General features: G+C 32.4%; 1 protein-coding gene across 3 annotated transcripts in view; it reads left to right on the forward strand.

The window, feature by feature from the left end:
- The window catches only part of BRINP3 (BMP/retinoic acid inducible neural specific 3), a 389,711-nt gene that overhangs the window by 251,350 nt on the left and 120,129 nt on the right, over positions 1 to 18,232 (forward strand). For all 3 annotated transcript variants that reach the window (XM_032872908.1, XM_032872910.1, XM_032872909.1), the window contains exons 5-6: positions 9,671 to 9,776; positions 15,849 to 16,085. In XM_032872908.1, the coding sequence (XP_032728799.1) occupies positions 9,671 to 9,776; positions 15,849 to 16,085 (343 nt within the window). The remainder of the gene's footprint in view (positions 1 to 9,670; positions 9,777 to 15,848; positions 16,086 to 18,232) is intronic.

Genomic DNA, 18,232 nt, shown 5'->3' on the forward strand with positions numbered 1-18,232 from the left:
TTCACAAGAACAGGCCACATCCATGACAGAGGCTTAGAACACACCCGAGACTGTTTTGTCCCTGAATAAAATGTGAGCCCTGTCTTTTATATTACTCTCTTCACACCTTAATAGTTTATTTCACATGCTATGTTTTGATCTACATTCTGTCTCATCCCTTTCATTTTACAAATTCATAGTTCTATTGTTTATTTTGTACATGCTTTATGAATATACCTAACTTAATATTGTTTATAATCATACATTTTATCCTCATGTTTCAAGTATCGCTTTTTCTCCTGGAGAATAAACTCTAGATGGCTTTTAAAAATGCAATCCTATAAATGGATGATTCTAATATTTAGAAGTATGTTATTTATTGAAGTTATGGGGAATAGAATTAGGAAAAATAGTTTTCAGCAGAAAGTCATTTGCATTGATAAATAATTCAACAATGGTGTTTGCTCCTTTATATTGAATCTGTATTTGATTCATGTTTGTGCTTTTCATGTAAATATATGAGTCATCTAGGCATTGATTATATATCATGTACTATTTTAAACTTCTATTAAATGGTTAGAGCAGGTTCAAGAAACATTGACAATGCCAAATATATTTTAAATCATGATATTAATTGTGTGTAATGGACTAAGTGTAATGTGTATTATTGTGTGAAGAAGCAATTAAATTTAGTATTGATATACCCACATATTTTTCACTTGACAGAGCATTTTGTATATGAATTTATACTTTTTCCACAAAACTTACTAAAAGTAATAAAACAATTTTAAAAATAAAGGAAGTCCTTGCTTCTAGAATATCTTTATTCTAATATGGACATTTCATATGCTTTTTGTAATTAATAATACATTTGAAAATTCTTTCCTAACTAAATATTAAGCCCCAGAAATATTGCAACATGATAGAGAACTCAGACTACATTAAATTGCAGTTTGATGTTAAGTGCTCAGTAAAATGGTGAAATGAGAATTAATGACCAGTAGGAAAAAAAAAATTAATGGCAAAAGTATCTTTAAACTCAGTATTCATATTTGAAAAAACAGAAATGATACATGTATGTAATTGTTAATTATTATGTATAATTTATAATCAAGTATTATATAATGTCATATAATTATATATCATAAATGATGAATATCATGATGGAATTACATATATTTAATTATAATGTATATAATATCTAAAACTTACATAGTTACATATATAAAATTTTATATGTTTTAGTATCCTGTCATGATATAATTATCATATTATTGGTTATAAAATATATATTATATCATATATAAATTTATATATATACACACATTTATACACACACACATTGTATATATAATGTGTGTGTGTATATATATAAACACATTTAGTATTAGCATTTTCTAAAGGTTTTTGTTAGTTTGATAGTTTTAACCATATACAACTGTAAAAGATCCTATATTAGGACATGATAAAAATTAATCAACACTTGTATTTTACTATTTAAATGTCTAATGTAAAGTAATATAAGAATATGTGGGAAGTTATATTTCAAATCATTAATACATTAATATTTAGAATAAAAAGTAATTCATTTGGCCTTTGATCAAAGTTATATTAACCAGCATCTTCCTGGCAGTATTTATTGGTCATGAGAACAACCCAAGACACTATACCATTCTAACTGGCCTATACATCAATCCAGACCAGTTAAATTGATATTTATTGTAACTCTATTGCTAGAGAGAGGGAGAGAAAGGGAGATAGAGAAGGAATTAGATTGATCAAGGCAAGCAGAGCTTAAATAAAGCTTACATACAGAGCTTGGAAAGCCAGTATGACATTCAGAATGGGTATTTGATTGATGAGTCAGGAGGTTTCAGACAGAGTTCCAGCTCTAATTTTACTTACATGATACCAAGCTAGCTCCATAACTTCCCTAGGCTCCAGATACCTCCTTCGTGTAATGAGATGCTCAAGCTGGATGATTTCTAAGACTCCCCATAGCTCTAAAACTTTATATACACTGGCCCTGCAGCATTTTCTTCAAGAGGATCTCAGAAAGATTTAATAAATCAATTTATGTATTCTTTTGTTATTCCTAACAAAAAATAAGATAATTATCCACCAACTTAGCTCACAGTTATTGAATTCCTATCATGTGTCAAGTACTGTGTGTAATTATGAATAAGGAATTTATAGTTAAGTAAGTAAATAATGTAAACAGAGGAGTGTAATTTTATAAATGCCATAATAAAACATAAAGAAAACTTTGTGGTAAGACAAGGGATTATGATGTTAAAATATCATGAGAAGGTTAATCTACTAATAGTTAGTATATTTACTCCCTCAAATAATTTTCTACCCTTGAGAAATAGAGTTTTTTTATTGCTACTCATACACGAGTTTATGAGGAAAAGACTAATTGCTTTTTATAAAGAAGTGTGAAATAAGTGTATTTTTTGAATTATGGGTACTCAACAAAATAAAAATGAAATAAGGATGCTTAAGTTGGTTCCTGTGGAAGATTGATTTATCATGTGTTTACCTTTTAGATTATAGAATAGTCATAACTGTGGCCCTGAAAGAAAACAAATAAATATAACCTTTTAAGATAATTAAAAAATGGATTGGATTGGATTTTTAAATAACTCTAGATATAACTTTGCAAGTGAACTACACTGTACTTATCAATATTCTATTGTTTCATATGCATAACCAATGGTGATAAAAGATTATTCATAAACTAGTTCAATATACTCTAATATAACTTTGAAGCAAATGAATTTTTTTTTTAGAAAGAAAGAAATATAATGAAATGAAAGTACATGAAAATTTGGCCTATGAATAAAAGATCATCTTGAACAGCCGTTGCTCCTCGTTTCATGTCTGGTAAACAGAAGTGGGTAAATATGTGATAGCAGCAGAGAAAAGCAGTTTTCATTTCATTGCTTGAATTTCCAACATAAACATTTATTTATTTTGTCATTAAAAATGACACATTAGGACAAACAAGAATACTGATATTCCATATTTTTTTCTTATTGCATGATCAATAAATAATTCATAGATGACAAGTCATTGTAATGGAGAATAAACACATTCTTGTCTTTTCTGTGTGGTTTAAGAGGTAAGAAAATAAGTCCAGTTAATTGACTTCAGATAAAGTTTCTAGGTATATTACAGGTTTTTTTAAAAAATGTGCATTCATAGATTTGCAATAACAGATACACTATTCATATGATCATGTATTTTATTGAATTTTTGATAAACAATAATCAGTTTAGTCAAAATGGTAAACTAATACTCTGTTTCATTTTGAAAAATGCCTAGACTAATATCGGGATCACAGAGTTATATAGGATGGATGTGTATGTATAATTTTACAAACTATATATAAATTTTCTTTTCCTTTTTTTACTCAACATGGATAAAAATTTTCTCATATAATCATGCTTGTTTTGAGAGACTGCTTGATTGTTTTCTGTACTATAGATGAGAAAAGTTTCCTTATTTTCACTCTAGTTGCTGTTTTTCTTGTCATTTTTGTATAATTGAACTCCCCATTTTTTCCTTTATCAGTATTTCTAGCTTAGTCTTGTCATGGGTTATTCATACTATATTGTGCTCTAATTGCATATTGATGTGATCTTGTACAAAACATCTATGTAGTCTTGGGGGCCTGGGTGGCTCAATTGGTTGAGTGTCTGTCTGCCTTTGGCTCAAGTCATAATCCCAGGGTTCAGGGATCAAGCCCCACATCAGGTTCCCTGCTCAAAGGCGAGCCTGCTTCTCATTCTCCCTCTCCCTCTGCCTGCTCATGCAGGCATGCTTGCTCTCTTGTTCTTACTCTCAAAAGGAATTTAATTAATTGACTAATTAATTAATTTTAAAAATCTTAAAAAAAATTCTACCTAGTTTCGTTCACAGGTAAGTTTGATTTAGGATGGCTCAAAATTCAGTCTCCTTTTCTCTATCTACAAAGAAAAGTGTTCACATTCAGTGCTGATAGCAAAAAAAGTATTATGATCTTACAACCTTGATTGAAAGTAAGGTATGAATAATTCCAATAAGTTTACACAAGCTGAGATGTTATTAGGCCTTTGCTTTTTAATAGTAAACATTTACACATACCTTGCATTTACCTTCAAATAATTACTGTGGGTCAGACCCGTGGTAAGCACTTTTCATGGCTTATCTCATTTTTATTTCCCAACCACAATAGGCTGAAAGAAAATTTTAACCATTCCATCAAGCAGAACCTTGAAACTTAAGTTGGTTCCTCTTTAGTACGTGGTGGAGATAAGATAGTGACCTAACATGTTTACTTCAGTCTATTTTCTTCAAATTATGTAACATTACTAGGATTTCCAATTCAAATATTTTAATTTTATAATAGCTGAGTGTGGACAATGGACACTGCAAAAGTATTATTTACATTTAGGTATGTGTTTCTAAATGTTTTTCTGTTTGTTTGTTCTTCTTTCATCCCACTTTCTTCACTGCCTTAATATTTTAAAAAAATTGTTTTTGCTTCAGATAGTTTTTCTTCAACTAGTTCTCGCTAAATTATTTTCATAGCTCCAGTGCATTGCTATGGCATTATATCATCCTTAGAATATGTAAGACTGTAGGGAAATTTGATAGAAAATCATAAAGATTGTTTATTTCCAAGTGAATTCTTTATACCATTTTATTTAAATCTAAATAAACTTGAACCTATCCTATTTGTTAATATAATTACTTGCCAGTATCTTTTTGAATTAAGAAGGCTATGCATTTTTCTTTTACACTCTGTAAAATTCTCCAACTTTGAAAATATTCGGCAGTAGTTTAATGAAACAATATAGAAACAACATGAGAAAAGTTGAAAGGATCTTTTGCATTCTTTCTGATTATTTTTTTAAGATTTTATTTGTTTGAGAGAGAGACAGAAAGAGCAACAGAGAGAGCAAGAGAGAGCATGAGCCAGGAGGAGAGGGAAAAACAGGCTCCAAGGAGCTCTACTTGGGGCTCAATCTCAGGACTCTGGGATCATGACCTGAGCTGAATGCAGACAGTTAACTGACTGAACCATCCAAAAGCCCTTCCTCTCTGATTTTTAACAATGTATTTGAAACAATTCACATAGCTCAATTATAAAAGGAATGTATATATATATATATATATATATATATATATATGTGTGTATATATATGTGTATATATATATATATATATATATACACACCAGTTATATTTTGAAGACAAATTTGTTCTTAAAAGATATTGAAGTTTCGATTTTACTCTTTTTTTAAATTTAGTTTTATTTTTTCAGTGTTCCAAGATTCATTGTTTATGCACCACACCCAGGGCTCCATGCAATATGTGCCCGCCTTAATACTCACCACCAGGCTCATAACTTCCCTTCAAGACCCTCAATTTGTTTCTCAGAGTCCATAGTCTCTCATGGTTCATCTCCCCTTTCAATTTCCCCCAATTCACTTTTCCTTTCCTTCTCCTGATGTCCTCCATGTTATTCATTATGCTCCACAAGTAAGTGAAACTGTATATTTGACTCTCTCTGCTTGACTTATTTCACTCAGCATAATCTCCTCCAGTCCCATCCATGTTGATACTAAAGTTGGGTATTCATCCTTTCTGATGGAGACATAATACTCCTTTGTATATATGAACTATATCTTCTTTATCCATTCATCTGTTGTTGAAGGGCATCTTGGCTCTTTCCGCAGTTTGGCGATTGTGGCCATTGCTGCTATGAACATTAGGGTACATATGGCCTTCTTTTCACTACATCTGTATCTTTGGGGTATATATCCAGTAGTGCAGTTGCTGGGTCATAGGGTAGCTCTATTTTAAATTTCTTATGGAATTTCCACACTGTTTTCCAAAGTGTCTGCACCAACTTGCCTTCCCATCAACAGTATAAAAGGTTTCCCCTTTCTCCACATCCTTTCTAACACTTGCTGTTTCTTGTCTTGTTAATTTGGGCCATTTTGGTTAAGTCCTATCTTCCATGTTTGCAGACGGCACACGGGTCCCCCCCTTAAACTTCCCAGCCATTTAAGCACACGCAACTTTCCTCATGGTGCTCAAACCCAACCACAAACCACAACACCTCAGAAAGGGCATCATTTTGGGATCCTAAAGACTATATTCCTTTCCTTTCAACAATCTCCTTTCAATAGATGAATCAAATAAATAAATAAAAATATTTTCTCATTTGATACATCAATTCTCAAAATACTGAATGCTGTCAGTGCTGGATAGTTGTTAGTGTTATTCATTTTTTTGCTTATCTATTGACTCATTCTTCATTTCTTACGTTATATATGAAGACACCTATATCAGATGTTCATCTATCAGCTAATGAACAAAAGTTCAACCAGTTTGTGGCACAACTATGTAATTCATTTTTGGTAGAGTCAACATGTCTCTTGAAATGTTTGTACAATGAATTGACTTTTATTATTTTCTTTTCATCTTCATTTTTCATTATTATTGAAAAATACAAAATTAGCGGGGACTTATTTATTAGTGTTGACCCTTGTAAGACATGTAGGGGCCTTAAATATAAAACAGTTGAAAATAAGGGGTTTGCATTATTGACAGTGCTAGAGTTTATGAATTTTAATATTAAATTAGACAATTATCAATGAATTCAGTTGTGAATAATAAAGAATAAAATAAAATTATATATAGGACATGCTAGATTTTTTATTATGTATTGTGAAAGGTGCCAGATTAAAGCAATATAGATATATAGGTATAGTCAAGCCTCTAAATATGTAAGACCATCATTTAAATCTCCTGCATTGATTCTCAGCGACGCAGCAACAATGTAACTGAAGGTCTGTACTGAGATGGACTACTAACATTTATCCTCTTTCAAAAGTTAAGTGTTAGAAGATTACCTTTCAATTTCCAAGATCTTATGTCAATAAGTGTGTACCTAAAGTCACTTTTATTTTAAAATTTTCCTTAAAATTACAAATACTGGAGTTTGTTTATATTATTGTGGTATGTGTGTGTATGTGTGTGTGTTGGTGGACAATAGTTAAACTACATGATAGGACAACATGAAGATTTGAATTACCTTAAACCCTAAGTCTTTCCTTCAATGACTTTAATCTTCTTTTTATCCTTTTGTTAATAATCATTTATATTGAAATATCATTTATACATACACACATACATGTATATTATATACATATAATATACAAATGATATTTAAACATAAATTATATATATATCTATATCTAGATAGAGGGGTTTGCATTATTGACAGTGCTAGAGTTTGTGAATATCTATCTATATATTAGATATATATATTATATATTCTATATATACATATTAGATATATATTATATATTCTAGAATATCTATCTAGAATATATATATATATATATATATATATATATCAACATAAGAAATGATTTCCCTGAACAAAATAAGGGATGGCCAGTATCACCATAAGAGAACAATCATGGGGAGTATACAACATAGGTGTAGTGTTAGAGAAAAAGTATTTCTTTGCTCATGATAAACTGCATTTCCAACTCTTGCTATGTCCTCATAGTCAATAATTCATTATTCTGAAGATCTTGGTATTAACAAACTATGACAGAGTTTTCATAATACAAATTATATATTCACTTACTGCATCTCAGCTGACATATCTGTCTTTTTGTCTTTGATTATTACCTATAAGTTTTTGACATCCAAGTGAGTAATCCCATCTTTGAAATAACTTCTAAGAAATAGATCTGCACGGTCACTCCTTCTATTGGATGTTTCCAATGGAGAATGTTATTCCTTTGGGAGTCAGAATGCTCAAAACCAAGTTCTCCAATGTGCTCTCCACAGTGGAGCCTAGTAGCAACATATCTTACTTACTGTTATCACTTATGCTGGAAACCTCAATTGCCTTTCCCTCTCTCCATTGTGTATATTTTCAGTGTTTCATAATCTCACCAGATCTGTTTTTCATAGTCCATCTTCTGCAGACAAATCTTATTGCCACTGCTTCATACAGGCCTTTATCATATAGATAATGGCCTTAATGTCTTCCTTAATGTCTTCCTTGTTATGATTTTCCCCTTAGTCTCTCACCTTCTCTTTCTCTTAATCAATGCCCATGGGCTTATACAAGAACCTAATATGTAAGGTGAATACTATAGTGAACAAAATAGGCAGTATTTCCTGTGCTCGAGGAGCTTGCGTTCCAATGAGAAGTGTCAGGTAATCATGATAAATAAGTAAATTATACAGCATGTTAGAAGCTGATAACTACTGTGGAAAAAGTAGAACAAGGTAAGGAGGAACAGAAATAATGGTTGAAAGATAAATAAATAAATAAATAAATAAGTGTGGGGACATGTATTCATTTAAAATAGGTTAGTCCAGCGAGTCCTAAGAGAATGACATTTGAACAAAGGCTGGAAAGGTGTGAGAAACAGTGAGCTTAAAAATATTTTGAGGAAGAGCATTCCAGATACAGGGAGAGTGCACCAGAAATTCTGAGTCAGAAAGGTAACAAACATGTTCAAGGAACAGCCAAGGGCCTGTGTGGCTGGGGCAAAGTAAACAAGGAAAAGAGGAGAGGCATGAGTTCAGGGAATTAACAGGGATAACTTGATAATGTGGCATTATTTTAGTTCTAGAAGGGCTCTGACTTTTACGTTCAGCAAGATGAAAGACCCTTGTGGAGTTGTGAATGCTGAAATTATCTGAATTATTTTTTGCAAACCATTCTGGTTGTTGAGTGGAGAGTATCTTTTTAAAATGCAAGGATCATTACAATATTCACCCACTTTAAAATATGTTTTTTTAAGTCATACTGAGAACAAACTTCCAGTTTCCCATAATTGACCAAACTCCTCATCTTCTGATGCTATACATCGCAAGACACCCATTGGAAATATCAATCTGCAATATGTGATTCCATACTTAGGTGCTAAGACTGAGCACAACAAACTACAACTTCATAAAAATGGGAAAAAAATACAAGTGGGAGTCATTAAAGAGTACTTTCTGTGGATGTTTGAAAATGTGCTTCATCCTGAGGAGAGATAAAATCAATTAGTCAATAAGGAGAAAGGAGGGATGAGGATGGAGGATGTTGTATAAGCCAAGGCATAGAATTAAGAATGTCCAGTTGGGCAGCGATGTACGCCTGTTGGGGGAGAAATGGGACAGAAGCCAAGCAGGAGAGTCTGGACTTTGATGGTACCATATAAGACAGGAAAATTGTAGATTTTTAAGTAGAATAAAATAATAGAATCCATTTTTAGACAGTAGCCTGACAGATAGGTCTGATTTATTGAGGAGAAATGAACAAACAAAAAACAATTCTCGTATGAGTCAAAACTTGCTCTCTATCTAAAGGAACATGCCCTTGTCATATCTTGGGTAAGATCAATGACCTTAGGTGAGTGATGCTTTTGACCAAAGAGGGCTTCTGTTATTTTCCCAGAAGATTTATACCTGGCCAAAGGGAAGAAAATGGAATTGAAGACAAAGGGAATTATTTGTCTTCTCTGGGCTTCAGTGTGTGTATTGTTGGTATGATTCAGATCCTAGGCCTTTCAGTGATGTTTACCATCAGACATATAATATCAGTGGGTGACAACTACATTGAGCCAAAAGAACATGGTAAACTCTGATTTATATAATAAAGTGGATGTTTTGTTTGTCAGGTAACAGAAACACGGACTGGTCCTCTTGGCTGCAGTAACTATGACAACCTAGATTCTGTCAGTTCTGTTCTGGTTCAGAGTCCTGAGAATAAGATTCAGTTACAAGGTATGTGGCTAAAATTTCATTAATTCTCTATCAGTCTGGATAACAATTATCCAGTTGTGATCTCTTTCTTCTCCTCCTCCTCCTCCTCCTCCTCCTCCTCCTCCTCCTCCTCCTTCTTCTTCTTCTTCTTCTTCTTCTTTTTGTTGTTGTTTTAAACAAGCTGTATATGCGGTACTAGGCTGTTAACATTCTCATAAAAGGCTAATTTCCTAATTTTTAAGTGATACTAACATTCTAGGAAATGTTAAGGAAATGTCAAAACTCACTTTACTTCTTCAAATAGGTAATTTATTTGAAAATCTATCCTGATAATATTTTTACTTCTATAGAGTAATCATTGTCTCAGTATGGAGCAGTTTTTCATAGGTCTGTTTGGGTTTTGACTTTTTCCTTAGATTCTAGTAAAAGTAGCTGCTATACTTACGCACATGGTAGCATGAACTGTTGACATTTTAAATATAACCTAATATGGTAGCTAGAACTGTGCTTATCTTCTGATAGATAGAAAAATTTGAGAATATATTAACAAAGTATTTATATTTCCATTACAAAGATGGATGATGTGATAATAATGATAAATTACCTTTTTTTCTATTCCTATATTTTGTTAGATAGTTCAATGGAGGATTTTTAAATAACTTGTAACAAATGTACGGATGTATATTGCCCACAAATAGGTTATTGGTGTGTGTACTTATTCATTACAAGTACAGAAGGTTATGAATACACATGTTTAAACATGTACTAGTTGAAGAAATTCAGAGAAGTCTTTGATGACACCTTGTGTAAGTTAAGGTGACTGATCAAAGGGATAATTTTGAGTTATTCTTCTCTAGTCTACCTTTTCTCTTGCTTACCTTTTTTAATTGCATAAGTTAAAGCTACATTTACATTATTCAGTTTTACATAAGAAAGTTTAGAAGTTCTAGAAAGTGTAGGCACCTGGGTGGTTCAGTGGATTAAGCCTCTGCCTTTGGCTCAGGTCATGATCTCAGGGTCCTGAGATCCAGCTCCGCATCAGGCTCTCTGCTCAGTTGGAAGCCTGCTCCTCATTCCCTGCCTGCCTCTTTGCCTACTTGTGATCTCTCTCTGTCAAATAAATAAATAAAATCTTTAAAAAAGATTTTTTAAAGATCTAAAAATTTTTCTAATTCTAAAGATTTTTAAAAGATTTTTAAAAATCTTTTTTAAAGATTTTATTTATTTATTTGATAGAGAGAGATCACAAGTAGGCAAAGAGTAAGGTAGAGAGAGATAGGAGGAAGCAGGTTCCCTGCTGAGCAGAGAACCCGATGCGGGGCTAGATTCCAGGACCCTGAGATCATGACCTGAGCTGAAGGCAGAGGCTTAACCACTGAGCCACCTAGGTCACCCATAAAATCTTAAAAAAAAAAAAAAGGAGTTCAGAAATTCTGACATTTTATCTCAACTTTTCAATTTGGAAAAATGTAACAGCTTTGGGTTACTTAAATTTATGATAAATAATAAATGAATCTCATCTAGTTTGAATTGTATACAAATTACAAAGGAAGTGCTTAAAAATTTAAAGTTTAAATGCCATCTAATTTCTCCTTATCAATCTTAGATTTAGAGTTCTTGAAATATTTTTCTATTTTAAGCAAATGCAGTCTAATTCTCTATTGCTTACTCTTTTTTAAATGTATAGATCAACTTGTCCTCAGAATATTAAGTTTCATCAAAAAGGCATTTAATTGATTTATTAAAATTATTAACATGAATTTTTAAAATTTTTACTATTTGTGAAGCACTGTGCTTAGTTTTCAGAATATTATAGTATAAAACAAAGCTCAATCTCTTCTATATGTTGAAAAAAATTAACACAGAAATAAGTGAAGCAACACTTTTCTTTTGAATAATTATTGTGTCTATTTTTTTTCAATTTATGTGAGTAATGAAGTTATCTATACATCTATTTTTTTGTTTTTTTTCTATTTTTTGGCTTATAATTTCAATTGTCTATTACAAATTTATTAGCATCCTTTTGGTACAAAGACCTTTCCAAAATAATCTCAGGAAATCAATATCATACTCCTCAACTTCCTATGTGTTCTCTCTTAAACTTCATCTATATTTATAGTCTAAGTATTTATGTTGATTCACATTTTCAACCCTACTGTTAATAGCAGTCCTTCTCCACTTAGAAAAAAAAAATGCAAAGCATTAGATTCTGGATCAATATTACCGTGATACATGAAGGGTATAAAAGATTTTAGGTCACTATATGTGGTAATTGGAAACACTGGAGTCCGAAAGTAGAATTTTATCAGAGCAAAGAAAGCATCAGTAAGAATTATTAAAGGCAAAAGCATTAAGCAACAGATTCAGAACAAAACTCCTTGATTTAACTGTATTAGAATTAACATTCAGAAAGGAAATGTCAAAGAGATGCACATAATATGTTAATTTTTTAAAAAAATGAACTGAAATGTTTTTCTGGCAGTGAGTAAGCTTGATTTCTCTGTTTGTTTGACTTTGAGATCTGTTTTGCGAACTAGATTACAGACAGTTCAAAATTGAAAAAGTCATATCTATATTCCAAACTATTGATAACGATATATGTAATATATATGAAAAAAAAGGAAATCTTGCGGAAGTATTAGAAAACATGTGTTGAGATTAATCATGTTCCAATGTTTCCAACCCCATATGAATTTAACATATCAAACAAGATACTTCTGAGTGAAAGGGTAAAGGAGTAATGAAAAGTCATTTATTGAGTCTTGGTAATAACTTCTTGGTAAAATTCCCAGAAACTGAGATGTGAATGATTCATATGATTGAGTAACAAATACTTTTCCAGATCAGTTTGTTCCTAATGTTTTATTTCAACAAAATTGACAGAGGACTGGTTTATTATCAAATAGAAGATTTAATGTCATTGTTAATGATAGGTCACTATTTTTGCTTATAATAAAAATAGAATGATATTGTTCCATAAAACTATTTTGTTTCCTATTTTGTTTCTCTACTGATATATTGGAACAAATTTTCTTTTTTCTTCTTTTTTTGATATTCTTAATAGTTAATTATAAACTAGTTTCACAGGCCACAAGGAAGTAAAAGGACTATGTACAGCCTTACAGGAAACACTCAGGGAGCTGAGGAGAGCCAAGAGGAGTCTAGGGCCCTGGTGGGAGCATTCCTGGGGGAGGGGACCCTGAAAGGGAAACCAGACAATCCTGTGAGTAACCAAGGGCATAACAAACAAACAGTTCTGTGGTAATGTGGCCCTGTGGAATCTGGCCCATGCTTTTGTGGAGCTGCTTCTATAACTCTGCGGCCAAAGGTCAAAGAAGGCCTGCATCCTCCTGGGGTGGGGGCCACATCCTGAAGGGAGAATGTGCATTGGAGTTCCTTATTCAGTGGCAATCCTCACTGGGGGATCCATGGGAGGCCTCATGTCAGGTGCTGGGCCCATCATGCCTGGAGTTGGAGGCCCATTATGCCTGGAGTTGGCGACCCCTCAGCCCATAGATGGTAGAGAATCCCCTCAGCCCATAGATGGGGGAGGATCTCCTCTGTCAGTTGGCTATTTGTTTGGGGTCCCTGAAATCCTAACTGTGGCAGCAATAGCAGTGGCTGCAGCAGTACCTCTTCCTTGCAGGGCTATCACCAGTTGCAATAACCCACCACCCCCTGGGACTGCCCCATAGAATTCTGCAGGGGCCTGGGGCATTGAAAGACCAGCTGGGATTCCTCTGCCAGCAGCTCTGCCAATCCTTGGGCTCCTGGCAACTAGTAAGTGGCACTCAGGCAATGTCAAATTATCTTTGGGATTATTCCATTATCTTTGGGAGGAAGTTCCTCTACCGTCATCAAGACTAGGTCCTATCCCTGTAGCAATACCAGACTGCTGTCCCCATTTTCTTTTCTTTCTGCTTCTTTTGAGTTCTTTGGTTTGAACTCATTACAGTCACAGAGTTTCAAATTCATATGCTTGTTGAAAGCCGTGAAGGTGCAAAGCAGCATTGAAAAGCACGGGTCAGCCGGTCATTTTCACTTTGTTTTTTGTCTTGCTAGAACATATTTGTGTGATGCAAATTACAAGTTTCTTGATGTCTCATCAGTTATATAAATTTCTTATATATTTATTCCCAAAATATTGATTTTTTTCCTTCTTACCTCTTATTCTGGGGTTCTATTAAATATATTTTTAGATCTTTCGGTCATAACCTATATATATTTTACACTGTTTTCTGTATTTTATCTTCTTTTGCTCTCCTTTATATTCTGTAGTCAATATTTTTTTCTGACATATTCCAGTTTGCTTATTATTTCTTCAGCTCTTTCTAACTTGCTATTAAATCCATTGATTATTTCTTAACTCCAATTTATACATTTTTATTTGTAGCATTTCCATTATAACATCATTTATAATTTCCAGTGCCCTTTTTCATATGCTTCTTTTCACGAACATGTTAGGCTCAAAACTCAGCTTCATTAAGCATAGCCTCAGCACCAAGCAGAACTTCTGTTAGTTATAGTCCTATTGGTATTTTTACTCTATTTTTCCTGTACATTAAAAAAAAAAAAAAAAAATCCCTAGGAAAGCCTCCTGACTTATCTACCAAGGCAATGGAAGTTATCTCTTTAAGTATCAGTATTGTCTATTTTACTGGTCTGGTTAAAAAATTCCAAGGTTTTGAGTGGTCTATCTCCAGACTTCTTCTCCCCCCGAAAAAGCCTTTGTTATTTTTGGTGTGGTTTTAGAGAATGCCCGTTTTCTTCTTTTGGGGATAATTAGGTATATAAATAGATATAAAAATAAACATAATGGTAAATATCCAGTTTTGTAATAAATAGCAATCAGGTTTTGGCCAAATTTTTCCTTCTATGTTTAATTTTTTAACTACTTTAAATATTCAGCTTTTTAACTAAATTTTCCTATGTATAAAGAAATGTTGGACTTGAAACTATATATTCTTGAAATATAACAAATGTGAAACCAGTAGGGAATACTAAATATTAATTATATTGCTTTATCTTCATTTTTGAATTTTTTCTTAAGAGAAATAAACTTTAATAAACTTCTATGTAGAAAAATAATGAATTCTATCACTAGGGCTGTCTTAATACATGGCAAGGACATGACCTGTGAAACAAAAGAAATCTGTCCTTCCCTGTAGTTGGTCTTAGTGATCACTCCTGAACGATACAGTCATATAAGTTATGTATTATTAACGACATGAGGTAAACATTACCATCAGCATTCTGTAACTCCTTTGCCAATGTCACAACTTATGGTATTATGGTATCTATGTAAATGTGGGCTGATAGTCTGAAAGTAAAATGAAAATACTGAAAACTATCTGAAATCAAGTAGTGGGAAATAAATGTGTGTCTCTTTTTAAAGGTTTAGGAACGTAGGCTCTACCTACATTATGTAAAAATCACCAGATATTCTAAACAATTCAGTGAAAGAGCCAATCAGAAAGAGAAAGACAAATACCATAAGTGGAATTTAAAAAACAAAACAAATGAGCAAAGGAAAAAAAAAAAGAGAAAGAGAGAGATAAACAAGAAATAAACTTAATTATAGAGAACAACCGGATGGTTATTGGGGGGGGGTTAAATAGGTGATGAGGATTAAAGACTGCACTTGTCTTGATGAGTACTGGGTGTTCTATGGATTTGTTGATTCACTGTATTATACACCTGAAACTAATATAACACTGTGTGCTAACTGAAAAACTTTAAAAAAATGAAAGAAGAGAGAGGGAGAGAGAGAAGGAAGGAAGGATGGATGAACAATTAAATGAATTTTTAAAAATAAGATAATCTGAGGGTTTAAACATCTCTATAAATTCTGGGATTCTTGAAAGTACATGGAGTCATCATATGTTGAAAAGAATTACAAATATTTGCAATTGTGTAGACTTAGATAATTTCTTTTTTTTTTCTTTTTTTGGCTTAGATAATTTTCAAATGATAGTTTTAAATCTATGACATATATTAAATTGTTGGCCTTTTTTTGAATATTTTAAATGTGTCATGCTTTTTTTCTTCATTTTTTAAAAAAGTGTGTGCTTTTTTTTTTTTTTTTTCTTTAAGGGCTACAAGTCCTCCTTCCAGACTATCTTCAAGAGCGTTTTGTACAAGCAGCGTTAAGCTACATTGCTTGCAATTCTGAGGGAGAGTTTATCTGCAAGGACAATGATTGCTGGTGTCATTGTGGTCCCAAATTTCCAGAATGCAACTGCCCCTCCATGGACATTCAAGCCATGGAAGAGAATCTTCTTCGAATAACTGAGACTTGGAAAGTCTACAACAGTGACTTTGAGGAATCAGGTAAGAGAAGTTTTAATGTAACATTTCAACTTTGTCAAAATAATACTATATTGAAATGAATATTTTATCTCTTTGGAAGAAAGTATGATTACATAATTGGAAAGCCTTTCATTTATTTTTTTATTATTCTTTCAAATAGACATCTATATCACTTCTATTACCAGAGATTCAGTATTTTTACTGAAGGCCTATGTGGTACTTTGTGTATTATAAAGTATTATTTGTCACTAGAACCTCACCTGCTCTTGAGCTGAGTCATTTAGCAAAGAAAGTCTTTGCCTTTCTCAATATAAGAATTTATCATTTGATTTCTCTTGATATCTCTCTAGTCTTTTCTAGTGGTCCCTGAGTTTCACTTGTGAGGCAAAATGCAGAGAGCATTTTTTCTATACCTTTTTACATTAACATGAATCTCATGAATGTGCAAGATCAGTTAACTACTGATTTTTTTAATCAAATTTAAATCAATTTTGATTTACATTCATGGGCTTTGGTTTTTGTTATTTCTGAATTTCTGTGAGTGCATGTATGTGTTCTCAATGTTTTTTCTTACTGATTGCATAACCTATAATAGCTTTCATTTCATAAAACATTGAATTTTAATAAAAGATTAAGGATGTCTCAATGTAAAATTTAAAATACTAGTAAAAGTATACATAATAATACATGATTAAGGAATAATCAAAATCATTAGAGTGTGGTGAGTATAATTATGTAGTATTTACTTAAAAGTGTTGGACTGACTTTCAAATGGGCAAAAGAGGTTTTTAACCACCAAGATATCAGACTTATATGCTTGAGATTATAATTCTTTTGGTGATTAATTCAACAAAACATACTTAAAGAGTGATAAAATTCAACATCCATTCCTGAGAAAGGCCCTTAACAATTTAGACATGAAAGGGACATATTTCAACATAATAAAGACTATGTATGACAAGTCTGTAGCTAACACCAGGTCAGAAGCAATGCAATTGGTTGTTACAAAGCATCATCTTTTTGTTGAGAAGAACCACCAAATTATAAAATAGAAAGGTAGGTAAATAAATATAAGAAGGAATAATGAATTTATGATTTCTTAACATACATTTTGATCAGAATAGTACATAATAAATAATGCTTTTCAATTTTAGTAATGTTTCTTTTTATATAAACAGGAAAAACTATCTAGAATCAAAGATCCTTACCTCCTTGAAATTGTTAGAAAACCTAAAGAAATTCTTTTTCTAATTTTTGTATATATATATTTAATTTTTAAAGCCTTTATTTAAATTCCTCTTAGTTAACATACAGTGTAATATTAGTTTCAGGTGCACAATATAGTCATTCAGTACTTCCATACAAAACCCATGCTCATCACAAAAAGCCCCTCCTTAATCCCCTTTACCTGCTTATTCTCCCACCCACTTACCCTCTGGCAACCATCAGTTTGTTTTTTATAGTTAAGAGTCTGTTTCTTGGTTTGCCTCTCTTTCTTCCTTTGCCTCTTTTGTTTCTTAAATTCCACATATGATTGAAATCTTATAGCATTTGTCTTTCTATGACTGACATATTTTGGTTGACATATCCTTGTCACTCTAAATGACAAGATTTCATTCTTTTTTATGACTGACTCACACACACACACACACACACACACACATACTACATCTTCTTTATCCATTCATCAATTGATGGACACGGGTTGTTTCCATATCTTGGCTATTGTGGATAATGCTGCTATAAATATCAGGGTGAATGTATCCCTTTAAATTAGTATTTTTCTATTCATCAGAGAAACAACTAGTAGTGCAGTTGCTGGATCATAGGGTAGTTCTATTTTCAACTCTTTGAGGAAACTCCATACTCTTTTTCAGAGTGGCTACACCAGTTTGCATTCCCATCAACAGTACAAAAAGCATCCAAGTCAGCAAGGGAGAAGTAAAACTTTCACTATTTGCAGATGACATACTACTCTTCTTAGAAAATCTAGAAGACTCCACCAAAAAACTTCTAGAACTGGCAAACAACTTCAGTAAAGTCACAGGGTACAAAATCAATCTACAAAAATCAGTTACATATTCTATACACCAATAATGAAGAAGAAGAAAGAGAAATTAATAAATCCCATTTACAATTATACCAAAAACAACAATATGTCCAGGAAT

The sequence above is a fragment of the Lontra canadensis genome, unplaced genomic scaffold (genome assembly GCF_010015895.1).
Source record: "Lontra canadensis isolate GAN:19392208 unplaced genomic scaffold, GSC_riverotter_1.0 scaffold46, whole genome shotgun sequence".
In the NCBI taxonomy this organism is placed as follows: domain Eukaryota; kingdom Metazoa; phylum Chordata; class Mammalia; order Carnivora; family Mustelidae; genus Lontra; species Lontra canadensis.